The sequence below is a fragment of the Rhinoderma darwinii genome, chromosome 4, assembly GCF_050947455.1.
Source record: "Rhinoderma darwinii isolate aRhiDar2 chromosome 4, aRhiDar2.hap1, whole genome shotgun sequence".
Classification (NCBI taxonomy): domain Eukaryota; kingdom Metazoa; phylum Chordata; class Amphibia; order Anura; family Rhinodermatidae; genus Rhinoderma; species Rhinoderma darwinii.
In genome coordinates, this window is record NC_134690.1 from 115177232 (window position 1) to 115199844 (window position 22613).

General features: G+C 41.1%; 1 protein-coding gene across 2 annotated transcripts in view; it reads left to right on the forward strand.

Annotated features, from left to right (window-relative positions):
- The window catches only part of RNF13 (ring finger protein 13), a 200688-nt gene that overhangs the window by 170257 nt on the left and 7818 nt on the right, over positions 1-22613 (forward strand). For both annotated transcript variants that reach the window (XM_075861488.1, XM_075861487.1), the window contains exons 6-9: positions 4095-4185; positions 4956-5061; positions 14841-14934; positions 20492-20572. In XM_075861488.1, coding sequence (XP_075717603.1) covers positions 4095-4185; positions 4956-5061; positions 14841-14934; positions 20492-20572 — 372 coding nt within the window. The remainder of the gene's footprint in view (positions 1-4094; positions 4186-4955; positions 5062-14840; positions 14935-20491; positions 20573-22613) is intronic.

Below are 22613 nucleotides of genomic sequence, written 5' to 3' on the forward strand. Positions count from 1 at the left end.
ATTCTGAATACACATGACGTCCAGGCTGGATTTCATGTGTATTCATTATCAGGACACTTGATTAACGTTAATCTCTGTGTATGTGGCTGCACATCGCTGCTGTGTAAATCAATGGAGATGAGTGTATGATGCTGACTGGTCACTGATTGGTCAGCGTCATACACGTAAACACGCCCAGTTAAAAACACAATACACGCCCAGTTGGATATAACGAAAAAAAACGCCCAATTGTCCATTTCAAAGCTCATTTGCATATATATAAAATAGCTCATAACTTACACGTTACAGTTATCTACATTGCAGCGCCGATCACATGCAATAGGAGATGGGGATTTGAGAATCTGGTGACAGAGCCTCTTTACGCTAGGCCGTCGCCTTTTCACGGCGGCCCAGTCTAAGCCCTGCACATGTTGGCTGTCGGAGCAGGAGCCCGGCTGTCAAACGGCCGCGATCGAAGTTTGCTTCGATCATGGGCATTTAACTCTAAATGCCAATAGCGACCGCGGCATTTAAATTTTTTTTACAGAGGGAGGGCTCTCCCTCTCTCACCCATCTGCAGCCCGCAAATGCAATCGCTGGCCTCCAATGGGGTGTCATGGCAGCCAGGGCCTGATAAAAGCCCCCAGGTCTGCTCCCGGCATATGCCTGTTAGGACGTGCCAGAGGCACATCTTAATACATTGCCTGTCAGATTTACACTGACCGCATACCAGAGCATTATTGCCTAAGTATACCAAAGTACAACTAATCCCGCAAAAAACAAGTCCTCATACATTTATGTTGACAGAAAAATAAAAAAGTTATAGCTCTTTGAATTAGGGATGCACGATGCATTGAAACTTCAATACTGTTTCGATACTGTGCATCCCCAAACAGCTTGATACCGTTGTTTCATGTATTTCGATACTAAGCTGTTCGGCCGCACAGCTCAGTATAGTAACACAAGAATTATGAGAGCGGGGATGCGGCTGTGTAATACGGCCTTTGCCCTGCTCCTGAGTACTGAAAAAGGCGCGCCGTCAGGATGATACGATGTGGCCAGCGCTGCACTAATGAGCGGCGGCACTGAAGACAGAACATGGCGGGCGCACTGCAAAGCACCCCCATATTCTGTCTTCAGTGCCTGTGCTCATTAGTGCAGCGCCGGCCTCATCACCTCATGCTGACCGCGCGCGCACTTAATGTCAGGAGTGGGGCAATGGCTGTATTACACAGCCGGCTCCCCGCTTTATAACGGCGGAGATCAGAGAAACCTCTCATCTTTGCCGCTTTTCCCCTGAATGCTGCGATCAAAGCTGACTGCAGCATTCAGGGGAAAAGGAGAAGGGGGGGATGCCCTTGGATTGCGTCACAGGAAATTCCTGTGACGCGATTGAGGGACATACCATATATGGGCAGACAGCCCAGGGTCCATTGAAGGACCCCAGGGCTGTCTTACCATATCTCCAGTTAGGGCACACTTAGGTATGTCCTAACCACTTCCTGTGTACTATACGTACACATGCTAATGTACTGCCATAAATCGGATATATGCCATTACATGAAAGTTTAAAAATAAAGTAATATTAAATTTTAAAAAAGTACACATCCACCTTTTTTTTACAATAAACATTAAAATAAGTCTCAATACATAAAATATACACGTTCTTTATTGGCGCGACCGTAATAACCTGCACAACAATTTTTTTTGCATAGTTTATGATGTGTACGCTGTAAAAAAAACAAAAAAAATATACTTTTCACTTACTAATGTGAGGCACGAGGTGTGATGAATTTAACCTCCATGTGCCTCACATTAATAGTAATTAATCCCATCATGTCCCTCACACATTAACCCATTATGACTGAGAAACATGATGGGGTTAATTACTCTTAATGTGAGGCACATGGAGGTTCAATTCATCATCACACCACACGCCTCACATCAGAAAATGGAAGAACTTTTTTTTATTTTTTATTATTGTTGGCAAAGTATCATTTTGGTATAGAAATCGCAATACTACACAAAGTATCGGTATCTAAGTCCAAATTCTGGTATCGTGACATCCCTACTTTGAATGTGACTATCGAAAAAACGAAAAAAATAGCTTGGTCATTAGGGCTGAAAATAGACTGGTCACTAAGGGGTTATACAATAATAAAGCTAAAAACATTAGGTATCCCCGCGTCCGAGAATGCCCAAACTATATAAATATTTATCCAATACGGTGAACGTCATGGCGGGGACAAAAAGGTCAAAATGGCCCAATTTTTTGCCACTTACACCCCCCAAAAAAATGTAATAAAAATTATAAAAATGCCCGACATTCCCCAAAGTGGTATTTATAAAAACTACATTTTTCCACATACAAAAAGACACCTTACACAGCTCTGTACACAGAAATACAAAAAAGTAATGGGGGTCACAATATGGCAATGAAAATTTTTTTTAGTTCCTTTCAAACTTCTAAAAGGTACTAAAACATAAGAAAAACCATATAAATTTGGTGTCACTGTGATCATACTGACCCGCAGAATAAAGGTAACGTGTAATTTTCACCGTACATTGGACACCATAAAAAAAGAAAAGCCATAAGAATATGGCGGAACTACTGTTTTCCAATTTCATCGCATTCTGAATTTTTTTCCAGCTTCCCAGTACATTGCACATAATATTAAATAGTACTAGTAAAAATTAAGCCCTCATATGGCTGTCAACGGAAAAAAAAAATTAGTTAAGACTTTTTGAAGGCGGGGAGGAAAAAACAAAAGCATAAAAAATGAAAGTTAGTCTGGTCCTGAAATGGTTAAAGGGGTTTCCAGACATACTGACGACCCGTGTGAACAGTGGTTGGCTGCAGCAGTCACTGTTGGCTGTGTTGGCACAGCACATCGATTTAGCAATGCGAGTATGGAATGGTGGGCGACCCCTGGAACCCATGGCACTGGAGTGTTGCTGGATTTATGAGTAGTGTGGGCTTTTGTGTTTGTTTCCCTTTCAGGTTTGTTTTTTTATTTTAATTTTTTTTAAATAAGCCTGCAAAACCTCTAACTACTTTTAGTGTTAAATACGATAGTTTTTTTGCTTGCATTTAGTAGAAGTAATGTTTCCTATTGACTTTATTGTTTTGACTTTTTTTATTTTTGGCTAACTGTTTTATATGGCAAAAAAAAAAATGTATGCAGGACCAAATACAAGCAAATAAAGCCAAAAGAAAATACCTTTTCGCACGTGTTTTGCTCTTAGGCTGGGTTCACACGACCTATTTTCAGACGTAAACGAGGCGTATTATGCCTCGTTTTACGTCTGAAAATACGGCTACAATACGTCGGCAAACATCTGCCCATTCATTAGAATGGGTTTGCCGACGTACTGTGCAGACAACCTGTCATTTACGCGTCGTCGTTTGACAGCTGTCAAACGACGACGCGTAAAAATACAGCCTCGTCAAAAGAAGTGCAGGACACTTCTTTGGACGTTTTTGGAGCCGTTTTCTCATAGACTCCAATGAAAACAGCTCCAAAAACGGACGTAAAAAACGCCGCGAAAAACGCGAGTTGCTCAAAAAACGTCTGAAAATCAGGGGCTGTTTTCCCTTGAAAACAGCTCCATATTTTCAGACGTTTTTGGTCACTACATGTGCACATACCCTTAGGGTATGTTCACACGAGGTCATTACATCCATAATTGACGGACGTATTTCGGCCGCAAGTACCGGACCGAACACCGTGCAGGGAGCCGGGCTCCTAGCATCATAGTTATGTACGACGCTAGGAGTCCCTGCCTTGCTGCCGGACAACTGTCCCGTACTGTAATCATGTTTTCAGTACGGGACAGTTGTCCGGCAGCGAGGCAGGGACTCCTAGCGTCGTACATAAGTATGATGCTAGGAGCCCGGCTCCCTGCACTGTGTTCGGTCCGGTACTTGCGGCCGAAATACGTCCGTCAATTACGGACGTAATGACCTCGTGTGAACATACCCTTAGAATGCAACGGGCAGGTTTTGGATTACACTTATTTATTTTCCCACAAAAACGTAGTGTAAATGCAATAGAAAAGAGAAAATATTTAAAATACATACAATGTGCATACGATTTTTACATTTTTTTTTCCAGTTGACATTCTCAAGAAAATCGACATTCCATCTGTCTTTATTGGAGAGGATTCTGCAAGAATTATGCGAGAACAATTTACCTGGGATAAAGGGTAAAGGTCTTTTGGTCTGGCTTTGGTGGTGACTGGTGGCCATATACATTTAAAGAACAGGGCAGAGGACACATTCCGGTAGTGGCACAACGCATGGTGTTCCTTACAAGCTAAATAGCTTAACCAAAGTGTGAGATTCTAAAAACTATCTCTCCTATGGAAAGTCTGTTTATGCCACAGAGCCTAATAGTTCTAGTAGATGGAAAAGACATTTAAAAATAGATATTGGTAGTAGGCGCAAGGAAAAAAAAACACCACTGTTTGGGATTTTTACATCTGAATAGATATATAAATGGTTTGTCAGCATATAGTCTCCATATTTGTGTCAGTCATTGTTTATGCAGTTTATGTTGTTAACACAGGGTTTTTTTTTTAGTTTTTTTTTTTTAAAGGAAGTACATCAGTCTCATCGGGTCTAAGCAATCTGTTTAATAATGCATAGTTTGAATTGTGAAATCTGGTGACAGATCCTCTTTAAACTTTGTTTTGTTCCATGTTTATCATTCACATTTTCATCCATGCCAACAAGATTTCTATTACTGTAGTGTTGGGAAACTAAAGAATCTGTATTACTGAAGAAGCAGAGCATAATAGACTCAAATTCACAATAGGCACTAGTTTATAAAATAGTGTTGTAGCGGCACGTAAAAATTAGGTTGCCATCAACTGGGGGGGGTATGATTACTTTTAAGATTTAATGTGTAAATATATCATTTGTATGTATGTATGTATATTTGTTTATATAATGTATTTATTTTTCTCCCTGTTAGTGCATACATTGAACTAATGCCTGATGGAAATCTGCCTTTGGAATACTACTTGATACCATTCCTGATCATTGTTGGGATTTGCCTGGTGCTAATTGTCATTTTTATGGTATGTAGCAATGCTCGGACTGTTTTGTTTATTTAGTCATTGGTCATAAAGGTGACTTACCGTTATGTATAAAAGAAAGCTGTTACATATGTCTATACTCGGCGTGTATACTTCATATTGGGAATCCTGATTCCGCTAGACACACCAATAATGTAATTACATCTGTATTTCTCATTATTGGGATTTCTAGTAACCTATATTGTTTTTTTACATTTTTATTTTTGTAGGTCCTCTACACTTAGGGGTCAATTTCGGATAGCATTAGTCTGACAATCCTAATGGTTTACACTGCTCCGTACAGCACAACTCAGTACTTTTTGCTGCGGCTGCTATTCCAGTTCAGTCCCATTCACTTAAATAGAATGAAGATGTAGCCAATTGTAATACCAAACACAGCCGCTACTAAAAGTTCGGAGCCGTGGCACCTTCACAGAGCTTATCAGCGGGTTTCCAAGAGTTTGACCCCCCACCAATTTAATATTGATGGTCTATCCTGAGGATTTAAATAACATACATTTTACTTAATAAAGCACATACAGTAGTATAACCTCCACATATTTGGTATCCCCATAACCGTCGCAACATATATTATAAATGTAAACGTTTACTTTAATCTCTTGGTGGTGGACGGATATATCTGTCCTCGGCGGCTGCTAATTCACCCAGGAGGACGGATATGCCCGTCCTGTACTTAAACTGTTACCATGTATAAACACACGGTGACAAGTCCCTGGCAATAGCTGTCCTAGACAGCTGATTGTCACTGGGAGCTGTCAAGGGACCATTCACAGTGGTCCCCGTATAGCGATCGCTGTGATTGGTCAGTCGGATTTGATTGACCAATCGCAGCATGTAAAGTCTGGGAGGCAGTGAAAATCTCTCCGTTCTCATTCCTATCAGATCGCTGAGGAGAACGGAGCTGTGTGCTTTGTCTCCTTTAAAACGTGAAAACAATACATACTGATCACCCCCAGAACCCGCAGCATTTTTTTCTTTTAATGTTGATGATTATGGCTAATGGTTAATGAAAACCCAAAATTGAGTCTCTTAGAAAATTTGAATATTGAATAAAAGTTCAACAATGTAGACTCGTGGTGTCGCACTCTAATCAGCTAATCAACACAAAACACTTGCAAGCCTAAGCCTTTAAATGGTCCAACAGTCTGGTTAAGTAGGCCACACAATCATGGGGAAGACTGCTGACTTGACAGTTGTCCAGAAGACAGTCATTGACACCCTCTACAAGGAGTGTAAGCCACAAAAGGACATTGCTAAAGAAGCTGGCTGTTCACGGAGTGCTGTATCCAAGCATATTAATGGAAGGTTGAGAGGAAGGAAAAAGTGTGGTAGAAAAAGGTGCACAAGCAACAGGGATAACCGCAGCCTTGAAAGGATTGCCAAGAAAAGGTAATTCAAGAATCTGGGGGAAATTCACAAGGAGTGGACTGCGGCTGGAGTCAGTGCTTCAAGAGCCACCACACACAGACGTATCCAGGACATGGGCTACAACTGTCGCATTCCTTGAGACAACGTCAGAAGCGTCTTACCTTAGCTAAGAAGAAAAAGGACTGGTGTGTTGCTCAGTGGTCCAAAGCCCTGTTTTCAGACAAAAGTAAATTTTGCATTTCATTTGGAAATCAAGGTCCCAGAGTCTGGAGGAAGAGTGGAGAGGCACTTAATCCAAGTTGCTTGCGGTCCAGTGTGAAGTTTCCACAGTCAGTGATGGTTTGGGAAGCCATGTCATCTGCTGGTGTTGGTCCACTGTGTTATATCAAGACCAGAGTCAACGCAGCCGTCTACCAGAAAATTCTAGAGCACTTCATGCTTCCCTCTCCTGACAAGCTTTATGGAGATGCTGATTTTATTTTCCAGCAGGACTTGGCACCTGCCCACACTGCCAAAAGTACCAATACCTGGTTTAATAACCACAGTATCACTGCGCTTGATTGGCCAGCAAACTCGTCTGACCTAAACCCCAAAGAGAATCTATAGGGTATTGTCAAGAGGAAGATGAGAGACAGAAGGCCGCTATCAAAGCAACCTGGGCTTCCATAACACCTCAGCAGTGCCACAGGCTGATCACCTCTATGCCACGCCGCATTGATGCAGTAATTCACGCAAAAGGAGCCCCGACCAAGTATTGAGGGCATATACTGTACATACTTTTCAGTAGGCCAACATTTCGGTACTAAAAAATCATTTTTGAAATTGGGCTTATTTAATATTCTAATTTTCTGAGACTAAATGTTGGGTTTTTATTAACGGTTTGCCATAATCATCAACCTTAAAAGAAAAAAAAATTCTGGAAATATATCTGTGTGTGTAATGAATCTAAATTATGTGTTTCACTTTTTGAATTGAATTACTGAGATTAACTTTTTGATGATATTCTAATTCTTTGAGGAGGACTAGTATATAATCTATGTATAGTTTAGCGTTGGGCATTAACTGGCGTAACTTAAGCCTAGGCCGTTAGGGGGGCAATTAGTTAGACATAGTTAGGACTAGTGTTAGGGAACATTTATCAACGTTGGGTTTATAGGGTTAGTGTGGTATGGACGTTTTAGCGGTTATATATGTAAAAAAATAAATAAATAGGGTAGCATTTACTTAGCGGTTAGGTAGGGTTCATTATCGTTACATAGTGTTAGGCGTAGGGCATTAGGTAGCGTAAGTTAGGTGTAGGGCGTTAGGGGGGCAATTAGTTAGAAATAGTTAGGGCTAGCATTAGGTTTATAGTAAGAAAATGGCTCAGCGTCCGTATACGGGAGAACAGGCCTATGTCATTGTCCACTAGCCCTAGTGATGAGCCAAAGCCAAGGCACCGCAGGCAAGATTGTCTGCCTAGCACTTGTGCCATTTTACCCCGATTGGGTGTGCACGGAGTCATATACCCCGTGTGTCCATCCAAATCAGCACTGAGGGGTTTAGGGAGGAGGACTTTTTTTTTAAATCTTCTCGGAGGAATTATTACTCCTGATGGTTGAGTAGACCAATTTTTATCCTGTTGAATTTATCGCCAGTCACCCCACGTCTTATTACGACAAAAATAGCGTGTGGCGCCCGGTAGATGTAAGGAAACCCACAATTTAAGTCCTATTGGACATCTGATGTCCTGTACGACACCCCTATGTACAGAGAGGTAATGACGAGGCAGCAGTTTGAGACCATACTGCGCTTCCTTCATTTTGTTGACAATGAGCTTTGCCCACCCAGCGGTGACCCCAGCCATGACCACTTTTAAATTATTTTAATTGGGAAGTTTGCTGAGTCATATACCCCAGAAAAAAATATCGCTGTGGATGAGTCCCTGGTCCTTTTTCAAAGGCCGCCTACAATTCAGGCAATATTTGCCAAATAAGAGGGCCAGATTCGGGTTAAAAATTTATAAGCTGTCTGAAAGTGACTTGGGCTACACTCACAAATTCAGAGTTTATGAAGGGAAAGACTCCCAAATTTTCCCTCCAGAATGCACCCTTCACTCAATAGCAGTGGAAAAATTGTCTGGGACCTTTTTCACCTTCTTTTGGATAAGGGGTACAATTTACATGTGGTTAATTTCTACACTAGAATACTCCTCTTCAGGTGCCTGTCTGCAAATAAAACAAAAAAACGCCCTGTTGCACTATACGCCGCAATCAAAAAGGCCTGCCAAAGTCCCTAGTCAACCAAAAATTAACAGCTGGGGAAATCAGGGGACTTTGTAATGAGGACTTGCGGCTTGTCAAATTTCGTGGCACAAGCGATGTCCTGATGCTTACATCTATTCACGCAGACGGCAGCAGCCATATTCCTGTACGCGGAACAAGTCGTACAGTCTGTAAGCCTGTGTGCCTACAGGAGTACAATAAATATATGGGTGGGGTGGAACTTGCAGACCAGATGCTGCAGCCCTACAATGCTGCTGGAAATGCCGGATATAGTACAAGAAAACTGTCCGGTCACCTCATTCAAGTGCCCCTATATAACTCATTTGTCATTTTTAGAAACGCGGGGAACCAGGGATCCTACCTTAATTACCAAGAAAAAGTGATTCAAAATCTTTTATTTGGGGACTAGACCCAGGGGAGGGGAGGGGAGGGGTGGCATCAAAGCCAGCAGAATTGTCCCAGGACAACACTTCCCATCTGAAGTGCCGCCTGCTGCCAAAAAAAAGCCGACCCCAAAAGAAATGTTGCGTGTGTGTTAGGAAGGAAATACAGAGGAAAGCAGTTACCAATGTGACACCTGCCCAGAGAAACCAGGGCTCTGCGTTAGGGAATGTTTCAGTGTTTACCATGCAGCCCTAAATTAATCATTTGATTTAAAAAAAATAAAAATAAAAATATATATATATATATATATATATAATTAACCCTTTTATGCATTAACTTTACCATTTTATTATTCAATCCATTAATTTTTTTCTATTTTTATTTTCATTTCACTTTTTGTTATACTATAGCCCATATATAACAGGAATACAAGGAAAACTCCAAAATAACAACAACAAAAAAATCTCACTATACCCCTAGATGAATACTATTAGGGAATGTAGTTTTCCAAATGGGGTCACTTTTGGGGGTGTTCTGACACCTCAAATCCTTTGTAAAGGAGTAGGGCCTATAAGTCATTCAAAACCATATAGGGGTTCCTGTCATTTTGTGCCCCACTATGCGGCCAGGCAATGGATTATGTCCTAAGGGGGGCATTTTTGAAAACCGTAGATGCACCGCAATAAATGCTGGGGTGCATTTGTTCAGTTTTGTGTATTTTGTAAATCTGTCCTAAAAAATAACACATTTGTGGGAATTAATTTTTTATTTTATTTTTTACACTCTTTGCATTAAATTCGGCAAAAAACTGTGGGGTCAAAATATTCACTACACCCTAGATAATTACCTTAAGGGGTCTAGTTTTCTAAATGGGGTCATATATGGGGAGTTTCTATCGTTCTGGCAGCACAAAGCCTCTGCAAATGTGCAGTGGGGCCTAAAACATTTTAAAGCAAAATATGTTTCCTGAAAGCCACTGGGTGCTCCCTTCTGACACCAGTGAGCCTCTGAAAAACCTGACTTGGTGCAGGAAAACAATGTACTTAAAGTTTAATAATAGATTTATACATTTTTAAGTCTTCTAAATTGCTCAAAAATGAGGGTTTTTTGGTTTTTCCCAAAAGTGCTGCCAAAATAAAGAGCTGGAAATATTTATTTAATTAAAAAAATACATTATGTATGTACATATGTGATATATTGCAGTTCAAAATAGGGAAAAATGACTATTTTTTTGTATTTATTTTAATTTGCGCAAATAGTTTGTCTACTTTTACCACTAAAATAAAGTGCATGAGACGAAAAAACAATGTCAGAATTACTTAGATACGCAAGACTATTGCAGAATAATTCTCTGATAGTCAGACATACCAGATTTTCAGTCTGGCTTTGTTATTAACCCCTTCCCAACCACCCCACGTAGGTTAACGGGCTGCAGCGCTGGTCTTTGTGCCTGCAGCCCGTTAATCTAGGTGTGCTCCTAACGGAGCGCACAGGCATTCCTTGCAGCCCGGCATCTGTCAGTACTGACTGCTACTAGCAGCCTTAGTACTGACGGAAGACATCGGGTGGGATCATAGCCGTGATCCGCGCCAATTAAGCCCTTTAATGCCGCATTTGAGGAGTTACAACATCATCAGCAGTTGCTATGGCAACCGGAGGCCTAACAAAGGCCTCCGGGTCTGCCATCTACGGAGGGTGATTAGGTCCTGCCAGGTGCAGGACGTAATACGCTGCCTGTCGGTGTGAAACTGACGTGTAATACCCTGCAATACAGAAGTATTGCAGGGTATTATAACAACGATCCAACAGTTGGGTCTTCAAGTCCCTAGTGGGACTAAAAAAAGTAAAAGTAAAAAAAACGTATAAAAAAAAAAAGTACGTTTTAAGTAATAATATAAAAAATCGCCCGTTTTCCCCCTTTTATTATTAGAAAAAAATGAAATGAATAAACTATGCATAATTGGTATCGCCGCGTCCGTAATGACCTGAACTATAAAAATATTATGTTTTGTCCCCCATGGTGAACGGCGTAGTTTTTTTAAAATAAAAAAACAATACCAGAATCCCTAGTAACTTCAGCCCCCCAAAAATGTTATAAAAAATCCAAAAGTCACATGTACCCAAAAATGGTACCAATAAAAACCAAAGTTTGTTCCGCAAAAAACAAGCCCTCACACAGATTTCTTGATGGAAAAATAAAAAAGTTATGGCTCTTAGAATATGGTGACACAAAAACAAAAGAATTTTTTTTAAAACCATGATTTTATCATTTTATAGCAGTGAACGTCTTAAAAAAAAATAAATAAATAAACAATAGAAGTTTTCACAGCCTAATTACACTAAATTCAGCAAAAAACCTACTGGATCAAAATTCTCACTATACAGACCTAAAAGAATTTATCTAGGGGTAGTGTCCCACATGGTGTCACTTTTGGGGGCATTTCCACTGTTTTGGTATCTCTGGCTTTGCAAATGCGACATGGCACCCGAAAACCATTTCGGCAAACTTGAGCTCCAAAAGCCAAATGGCGCTCTTTCCCTTCTGAGCCCTGCCGTGTGCCCAAATAGCCGTTTATTACCACATATGGGGTATTGCCATAATCGGGAGAAATTGCTTATCAAATGTTGGGGTGTTTTTTCTTCTTTATGCCTTGTAAAAATTGATAATTTCTACGTTTTATTGGTAAAAAAAATGTAGATTTTCATTTTCACGGTCTAATTCCACTAAGTTCAGCAAAAAAATCTGTGGGGTAAAAATGCTCACTATACCCCTCCATGCATTCCTTGAGGGGTGTAGTTTGCCAAATGGTGACTTTTTGGGGTTGTTTCCACGGTTTTGGCCCCACAAGACCTCTTCAAACCTGGCATGGTGCCTAAAATATATTCTAATAAAAAGGAGGCCTCAAAATCCACTAGGTGCTTCTGAGGCTAGTGTTTCAGTCCATTAGCACACTAGGGCCACATATGGGATATTTCTAAAAACTGCAGAATCTGGGCAATAAATAGTGTGTTGTGTTTCTCTGGTAAAACATTCAGTGTTACAAAAAAAATGCATTAAAATGGATTTTCTAAAAAAAAGAAATGAAGTTTATAAATCTCACCCCCCACTTCGCTGTAATTCCTGTGAAACACTTAAAGGGTTTAACTTTCTAAGTGCTGTTTTGAAAATTGTGTGACTTATGGGGGTTTCTCATAAGGCACTTAAAGCCACTTCAGAACTGAACTGGTCCCTGAAAAAATAGGTTTTGGAAATTTTCTTGAAAAGCTGAGAAATTGCTGCTAAAGTTCTAAGCCTTGTAACCAGTGTTCCCTATAAGGTGCGTGGCTTCGCACCTTCCACAGTCCGCCCGCTCACTAAAGTTTAAAGCCCGCGCACTGTCACGGGTGGCGGACGTATGCAGTGGCGTCACTAGCACCGGAGCTGGCTCCGGTGCTGGCGACAGGCACATTCACTTGTATGTACGTCCTCAGGACGCACATACAAATGAATACTATAGGCTGCAGGCCATGTTAGGCATGCAGCCTATAAGGCGCTGGGAGCCACGCAGGCCGCCGTAATGATGTGACATCACGCCGGTCTGCATATGGGTCCTGCCGGGGAGGCAGTGTAGCGCTCAGTCTGTCGCGGGAATGGCAAGGTAAGTACAATATTTACAATATATAAGGAGATGTGGGGAGGGTGGCTGTGTAGCGCTATATACAAGGGGAGGAGTGGGGCTGTGTAGCGCTATATACAGGGGGGATTGCTGTGTAACACTATACACAAGGGGAGGAGGGGGGTGTAGCACTATATACACACAAGGGGAGGAGGAGGGGACTGTGTAGCACTATATACAAGGGGAGGAGTGGGGCTGTGTAGCGCTATATACAGGGGGACTGCTGTGTAACACTATACACAAGGAGGAGGGGGGCTGTATAGCACTATACACAAGGGGAGGAGGGGGGCTGTATAGCACTATACACAAGGGGAGGAGGGGGTGTAGCACTATATACACACAAGGGAAGGAGGAGGGGACTGTGTAGCACTATATACAAGGGGAGGAGTGGGGCTGTGTAGCACTATACAAGGAGAGAGGGTGCTGTGTAGCACTCTACTGGGGGGGAATTGCTGTGTAGCACTATATATACGGGGGGAATTGCTGTGTAGCGCTATATATTCGGAGGAAATTGCTGTGTAGCGCTATATATACAGGGGAAATTGCTGTGTAGCGCTATATATACAGGGGAAATTGCTGTGTAGCGCTATATATACAGGGGAAATTGCTGTGTGGCACTATCGACGGGGGATTGCTGTGTGGCACTATCTACAGGGGGAATTGCTGTGTGGCACTATCTACAGGGGGGGTCTGTGGGGCGCTATCTACAGGGGGCGTCTGTGGGGCGCTATCTACAGGGGGAATTGCTGTGTGGCACTATCTACAGGGGGGGGGGTCTGTGGGGCGCTATCTACAGGGGGGTCTGTGGGGCGCTGTGTACAGGGGGGATTGCTGTGGGGCGCTATCTACAGGGGGATTGCTGTGTGGCGCGATCTACAGGAGGGATTGCAGTGTGGCGCGATCTACAGGAGGGATTGCAGTGTGGCACGATCTACAGGGGGGACAGTGGTGTAATGAGGGATTCTTTCATTGATGCCTATAATTTTGTGTTTATAACTGTCTATTTTATTGGTGTACTTGTAATATTATAGTATTTTAAAAAAAAAGTAATTAAAACTAATTTAAAATAAGTTTTATTTCTTATTTCTCTTATTTAGTACGGGGGGGGGGTGGGTATTACTTTTGGTCTTCAGATTGCCCACCATTGATGGAGACTCGCCCTGCTCCCCAACTGCTTGGCTCCGGAGCAGCCAAGACTTAGAGGGAACATTGCTTGTAATGTCCTAGAAAAATAAAAGGGTTTTCAAAAAACTATGCAAACATACTAGACATATGGGAAATGTAAACTAGTGACTATTTTGTGTTGTATTACTATCTGTTTCACAAGCAGATACATCAAAATTTTAAAAATATGCTGCGTCCACAAGGCCAAAACCGGCTGTGTCCGGCAGGGGTTAAGTGACAAACCACCCCTTAATGACCGGGACTAAGTCAGTGATGAAAAAAAACTGTCAGAATGGGGTTTTCTTTGCTTTGTCACCCTTTCCCAAATTAAATAAATACAAATTAAACCCTAACATATATATATATATATATATATAGATATAGATAGATATATATAGAGATATATATATAGATAGATAGATAGATAGATAGAGATATATATATATATATATATATATATATATATATATATATATAAAAAAGCAGAGGATTGGAGCAGCACTGTGAACAAATGCCTGACTTGGCTGGTGCAAAGCTTCAAAAATAAAGGAGTGACCTCTCCTTATGTGTTAGATATCCAAAAAAGAGAACGTGAAGCAGCACTCAAATAAAGTGAATTTATTCATCCAACATGGAACCACAATGTTTCACCTCCTCTATGAAGGCATTTTCAAGCCTTCATAGAGGAGGTGAAACATTGTGGTTCCATGTTGGATGAATAAATTCACTTTATTTGAGTGCTGCTTCACGTTCTCTTTTTTGTATATATATATCCCAAAATTGTATATGTAGAAGCTTTAACTTGTCCTACAAAAACGAAGACCCCCATATGGCTGTGATTTATTTGTCCCAGAATGCCGCAATGACATAGATTGCTCTGTAAGACTAGTCCCTATTGATCTGTATTCTTTTTCTACAAATATAGATTACCAAGTTTGTGCAAGATAGACACCGAGCAAGAAGGAACAGACTGCGCAAAGACCAGCTGAAAAAACTTCCAATTCATAAATTTAAGAAAGGTACGATTAGACGTGGGCAGAGGTGCAGCATTTCAGGAAAATGGAGATTGTATGTATACATACTTTGTTTTTGTTTTTTTAAACGAAACATCTTATGACGATTTGCTGTCAAGTGCTCTGTATATATATATATATTACTTTTGTAAATATGACTTTGTCACATCATTTTTCATCCACTTCTAATAGTGTAGTAAAAGTTTTCCATTACAATTCAACAGCTTACAGTTGGAACCCGGGTATGATTAGTCTGAATTACTATATCTAGATTTCTAACATATTATCACACATCCTTTGTCATGCTGCAGCAGCAATTGCAAGTATTGCAAATATGACGCTATTGTTGCATGAGATTTTCCATTATTTTCTTTATGGGAGAACTAAAAAAATAATTTATGGTTGCTGCAAAAAGTTCCAGGCTGTCTCATATTGTGGTGTTTTTTGTTTTTCTTAAACTTCAATTGCATTTCCCAGACTTCATGCCCCCCACCTGATTTCTGCAGCAGAGAAGCTCTCTCACGACTGAATTCGGTTACAGGTTGAATCTGCTTTAAATTACCAAGTTTCTCTACTAACTTACGTGTAATTTGTCTGAATTGGAGAACTTTTATTTTTGGTTTACGTTGACCAGCTTGTCTTCTACACAAGGACTTAATGGGCTTCTTATTCTAAAATTACTAGTAAGAAGGTTGAATTGCGTTCTTCGTTGTGTAGCTTCAATATAGACACTGTTTAAGGTCTAGGGAGAAGTGCGAGGGAAGCGCCGTGTCTCCTTGTATGGTGAAGTTGCTGTAACATTTCCAAATGGTGAGTTGCCTAAAGAGGTGTAAATATTTACATGCTGCAAGAATTCGTCTTTAACTCTTTCCCGCGATTGGGCGTAACTGTACGTCCGAAATCAAAGTGATTTCCCGCAGACGGACGTACAGTTACGCCCTGCAGATAAAGCGAGCACAGGAGCTGTGCGCGCTTTATCTTCAGCGGCTGTCAGCTGTTATACACAGCTGACATGCCGCTGCAATGGCTGCGATGGCTGTTACCGCCGATCGCAGCCATTTAACCCCTACAATGCGGCTGTCAATGACGTCCGCCACATTGAAGTGGTTTACAGAGGGAGGGAGCTCCCTCTGTAACCCCCGGGCCCCCCCGCGGTGGATCGCGGGTGGCGATTGTTGCTATGGCAACCAGGAAGCCGTTACTAGGCTTCCTGGTTGCCCAGGTACGGTAGCCTATTAGGTCCTGCCCGAGGCAGGACCTAATACGCTAACTGTCAAATGAAAAATGACAGTTACGATGCACTGCACTACATAAGTAGTGCAGTGCATCGTAGCGGGGATCAGGAGACCAGATCTTCAAGTCCCCAGGTCAGTGTAAAAGAAAAAGTAAAAAATTAAAAAAAAAATGTGAAAGAAAAATAAATAAATAAAAGATAATAAATAAATAATAAAAACAACACTTGTCCTGTTTCCCTGATCAACTCCTTTATTATTAAAAAAACATGGAAATATGAAAAAAAAACTATACATAATAGGTATCGCCGCGTTCGGAACGGCCTGATCTATAAAAATATCACATTATTTTTACCGCATGGTGAACACCGTAAAAAATTTTAATAAAAAACAATCACCGCATTTTTTTTTTTGGTCATCTTGTCTCAAAAAAAATGTAATAAAAAGTGATCAAAAAGTTGCAAGTAACGCAAAATAGAAACTACAGTTCGCCACGCATAAAACAAGCCCTCCCGCAGCGATATCAACGAAAAAATAAAAAAGTTACGGCTCTCAGAAAATGGCGACACTAAAACAGGATTTTTTTAGAAAAGAGTATTATTATTGTGGGAACGTAGTGAAACGTAAAAAAATGATATAAATTTGGTGTCGCTGTAATCGTATCGCCTCGCAGAATAAAGTTAACATGTTGTTTATACTGCACGGTGAACGCTGTCAAAAAAAAAAAAAAAGAAACGTGCTGGAATGGCTTTTTTTTTTATTTCCTCATCTCCCAAAAAATGTAATAAATAGTGATAAAAAAAAATCGCATGTACCCCAAAATGGAACCAATAAAAATTACAGCTCGTTCCACAAAAAAGGCGCCCTCACACACGCCCTAACGGAAAAATAACACGTTATGACTCTCAAAACGCAATGGTGCAAAATGATGCTAAATGACGACCCAGACTAATTTTTAGGTCCAGTAGAATTTCACTAAATACCCCACATCGTCATTTGCTGGACCCTGTAGACGCAGCAGAGATGAGGAAACTTTAGGGCCTTGTGCGGCTTATAGGGCTAGTGAAGAAGTCAAATATAAGGCAACACTGGAGCGCAGATATTTTGTATAATACCCAATAAACCCGGCCTGTGTATAAAGGATTGGTTCCAAGCGTACCACACCAATCCATGGATTATTCATTCACCCCATTTATTAGATCATCCTATTATGCCCTGATGCACTTTGCCCAGCTTACATATACCCTGATGTACTCCGCACAGCTTACATATACCCTGATGTACTCCGCACAGCTTACATATACCCTGATGTACTCCGCCCAGCTTACATATACCCTGATGTACTCCGCCCAGCTCACATATGCCCCCACATTATAAGCTGAAATACCACTAATACACCAAGCAAAATCTGCGCTTCAAAAGCCAAATGGTGGTCCAACTGAGCCTGGCAGTGTACCCAAACGGCAATTTATGACCACATATGGGGTATTCTGGAGAACCCGCTTAACAATTTATGGCATGTGTGTCTACGGTGGTGCAAGCTGGGCACAACACATTGGGCACTGAAATGGCATATTTGTGGAAAACAGCAATTTTCAATCTGCAACATCTATTGTTTACTCATTTTTGCAAAACACTTGTGCGGTCAAAATGCTCACTACACACCTAGATCAATTCTTTGAGGGATCTAGTTTCCAAAATGGGGTAATTTTTTGGGGGGTACCACTGTACTGGTACTATAGCTCAATGCAACATGGTGTCAAAAAACGAATCTTATAAAATCTCCACTCCAAATACTAAATGGCGCTCCTTCCCTTTAGAGCCTTGCTGTGTGTCCAGATAGCAGTTTATGACCACGTGTGGGGTATTTCCCTACTCTGAAGAAGATGCTTTACAAATGTTACGGTGCTTTTTCTCCTTTATTTGTTGAGAAAATGAAACAATTTTAACTAATGCTGCGTCTTATTGGAAAATAATGTAATTTTTCATTTTCACTGCTCATAAAATATATGACACACCTGTGGGGTCAAAATGCTCACTACACCCCTAGATTAATTCCTCTAGGGGTGTAGTTTCCCAAATGGAGTCACTTTTGGGGGGTTTCCACTGTACTGGTAGTCACTTTTGGGGTCACTTTTGGAGCAGAAAAACCAATCCAGCAAAATCTGCTCTCCAAAAGCCAAATGGCGCTCCTTCCCTTCTGAGTCCGGATGTGTATTCATACAGTACTTTATTACCACATATGGGGTATTTCCGTACTCTGGAGAAGTTGCTTTACAAATGTTACGGTGATTTTTCTCCTTTATTTGATGAGAAAATGAAACATTTTTACCTAAAGCTACGTCTTAGTGGAAAAAAATGATTTTTTTTCATGTTTACTGCCCAATTCTAATGAAATCTATGAAACACCTGGGGGGTCAAAATGCTCACTACACCCCTAGATTAATTCCTCTAGGGGTGTAGTTTCCCAAATGGAGTCACTTTTGGGGGGTTTCCACTGTACTGGTACCTTAGGAGCTTTACAAATGCGACATGGTGCCGAGAAATCAAACCAGCAAAATCTGTACTTCAAAAGCTAAATGGCGTGCCTTCCCTTCTGAGTCCTGCCGCTTCCCCCAAACAGCCGTTCATGACCACATGTTGGGTATTTCTGTACTCTGGAGAAGTTGCTTTACAAATGTTGGGGTGCTTTTCATCATTTATTTGTTGAAAAAAATAAAAATGTTGAGGTAAAGCTACATCTTATTGGAAAATAATGTAATTTTTCATTTTCACTGCCCAATTCTAATGAAATCTATGAAACACCTGGCGGGTCAAAATGCTCACTACACCCCTAGATGAATTCCTCAAGGGGTGTAGTTTCCTAAATGGAGTCACTTTTGGGGGGTTTCCACTGTACTGGTACCTCAGGGGCTTTACAAATGCGACATGGTGCAGAGAAATGAATCCAGCAAAATCAGCGCTCCAAAAGCTAAATGGCGTGCCTTCCCTTCCGAGTCCTGCCGCTTGCCCAAACAACAGTTTATGACCATATGTTTGGTATTTCCGTACTCTGGAGAAGTTGCTTTACAAATGTTGGGGTGCTTTTCCTCATTTATTTGTTGAAAAAATTAAACATTTGGAGGTAAAAATACATGGTATTGGAAAATAATGGCATTTTTCATTTTCACTGCCCAATTCTAATTAAATCTATGAAACACCTGTGAGGTCAAAATGCTCACTACACCCCTAGATGAATTCCTCAAGGAGTTTACTTTCCAAAATGGGGTATTTCCTTTTGTTTCGGCACCACAAGACCTCTTCTAACCTGACATGGTGCCTGAAATATAATCTAAGAAAAGGAAGGCCCTAAAAGGCTCTAGGTGCTCCTTTGCTTCTGAGGCCGGTATTTCAGTCCAGTAGCGCACTAGGGCCACATGTGGGATATTTCTAAAAACTGCAGAATCAGGGCAATAAATATTCAGTTGTGCTTCTCCGGTAAAAACCTTCAGTATTACAGGAAAAATTGATTATAATGGAATTTCTGCCCAAAAAATTACATTTGTAGATTTCCCCGCTACATTGCTTTAATTCCTGTGAAACGCCTAAAGGGTTAAAAAATGTTCTGAATGCTGTTTTGAATACTTTGAGGGGTGAAGTTTTTAAAGTGGGGTGATTTGTGGGGGTTTCTAATATATAAGGCCCTCAAAGCCACTTAACAACTGAACTGTTCCCTAAAAAAATGGGCTTTTGAAATTTTCTTGAAAATGTGAGAAATTGCTGCTAAACTTATAAGCCTTGTAATGTCCTAGAAAAATAAAAGGATGTTCAAAAAATGATGCCAATCTAAAGTAGACATATTGGAAAAGTTAGCTAGTAACTATTTTGTGTTGTATTACTATCTGTCTTACAAGCAGATACATTTGAATTTAGAAAATGCAAATTTTTTGCAAATTTTCTCAAAATGTTGGTGTTTTTCACACAAAAATATTGAATATATCAACCAAATTTTTTCACTAACTTAAAGTACAATATGTCACGAGAAAACAATCTCAGAATCGCTTGGATAGGTAAAAGCATTCCCGAGTTATTACCACATAAAGTAACACACGTCAGATTTAAAAAATGAGGCTCTGTCATTTGGTCCAAAAGTGGCTCAGTTCTGAAGGGGTTAACATGTGTAGTGAATCATGAAAATATGAGACAACTTAGTCCTGTGCAGGAGTCCATATTTGGCACCATGACATAAACCATGTAGAATATCATGTTTTTGTCATCGTGCACTTATTTCACCTGCTTTGTCTTATTTTTGTTAACTTGTTTGATGCTGCAGACTCTGATTTGAATTACAGGTGATGAATATGATGTGTGTGCCGTCTGCCTGGATGAGTATGAGGAAGGAGATAAGCTGCGAGTATTGCCATGTTCACATGGTAAGGAAACCCAAATGAAAACATGTCAGTGGTGGAAGATTATCTCCCTAGTTGAGACCGCCTGTCACTGGAAAACACTTTAGTTTTGACAAATTTTTTTGTTATTAGCCACTCCTAACTAAAAAAAAAACTGAAGTCCTTTATTTAATCGGCATGTATGTGTTAGGGGTGGCACATGTACGTAATGTAAATTCTGCTCCTAGAGGGAGCCCCTGACGTCTCTCTCCATATATGGACAGAGACGTAAGATGCTTCGTCTAGGAGCGGAATCCCCTGCCAGAACACTCTGACTGGGGATTCTGCCCCTAGAGGGAGCTCATGTAGTGCTCTCTACAGGGGAGGGTGGGTGTGGTGCTCTCTACAGGGGGAGGGAGGGTGTGGTGCTTTCTACAGGGGGAGGGAGGTTGTGGTGCCATCTACAGGAGGATGTATTCCGGGGCTCTCAAAGCTTCAACAGACATGCGTGCAGCACTGCTTACAATGAAGCAGCACTGCACTCATTAAAGGGAATGTGTTGCTAGCAAAAAATGTATTATTTTTTTTAGTTAAACAATTAGTGTATAGGTGATTAAACATTGTTCTAATTTTTTTTATTTTTTTCACGAGTCAGGAAATATTATAAATTAGATTCTAATTTATAATATTTCCCAGCACTGGTCACTAGATGAAGCAATTTCCAAAATTGCAGCATTGCATGTGGTAAAGCAACCACATTGCTTTATGCTGCAAAATTGGAAAAAAATCCCTCGCTCTAGTGAGCTCTCAGAATCCCCCCCTCCTTTATCCTGGCTAGTGCCGGGAGAAACGAGGGGATTGAACGGTCTAACCTCCTACACTGTGTGTCGCCATTTTTTGAGCTAACACACAGTGTAGAAGGTTTACATACACTAGTAAACACACACTGGAACACGAACATACATAGAAATCACTTACCTGCTCCTGCCGCCGCCGCTCCCTCCGGTCCGTCCGCTCCGTCTGCTGCCGCTGCTCCAAGTGCACAAGTCCGGAAGCCGCGACCGGAAGTAGTAATCTTACTGTCTGGCCGCGACTTCCGGTCTACAAGAAAATGGCGCCGGACGGCGCTCAGTTCAACTTGGACTGTGTGGGAGCGGCGCATGCGCCGTTCCCACACAGACGGCGTACACAATAGTGGATGGAACGGGCCCCGTTCGCATTCACTATGGGACTGTAGCTGCCGTATTCCATGTCTGTATGTGTCGTTAATCGACACATACAGAAATGGAAAAAAAAATGGCAGCCCCCATAGGGAAAAAAAAGTAAAAAAATAAAAAATAGTAACACACAAACACACAAATAAATACAAAAGTTTTTTATAAAACACTAACATCAAACTGATATAAAAAATTTTTTTTTTGGCGACACTATTCCTTTAAGCCCCCTTCCAGACTGCCAATGTTTATATACGTGACAAATGCATGGGGTATCGGCAATTGGAGCGTATGTAGCCGTATGGCAGTTGTGAAGGCCTTAAAGGGGTTTGCCAGCCACTAAAAATGTATGGCCTATCCATATGGGGATCGTGGTTATGTGTATCGGACTCTGTATCATAAACTGTGCCCATGGATTTTTTCTGGTAGAAATTTTCTGTATTATGGGGATTAAGAGAATTCTATGTCTGCCTTACATCTGTATTGTACTTGCTTTCAGGTGAATTGCTTATTCGATGTTTGGAATATGTTTCACCACATATGTCTTTTATTTCTGTAATATCTGATGGTGCCTGGGGGGAGGGTTAGGGAAAGGGTTTGTATGGTATGTTTTGTATTGTCTAATCTTGAAATTTCAATAAAAAAATATCTGATTTAAAAAAAAAAATCAGGATAGGCCATCAATAGCTGATGGGTCGGGATCTGACATTCGGACGTGAATGGGAGAAAAGGCTGCGATACCTGTGAATCGCCGCTAAATTCGTGTCGACGACTCGGTGAGCAAGAAGAGATGATGGGGGCAGCAGCGCTCAAAACAGGCGGCGGGGGTCCTGAGAGTCGGACCCTGACCTATTGGCTATTGATGGCCTATC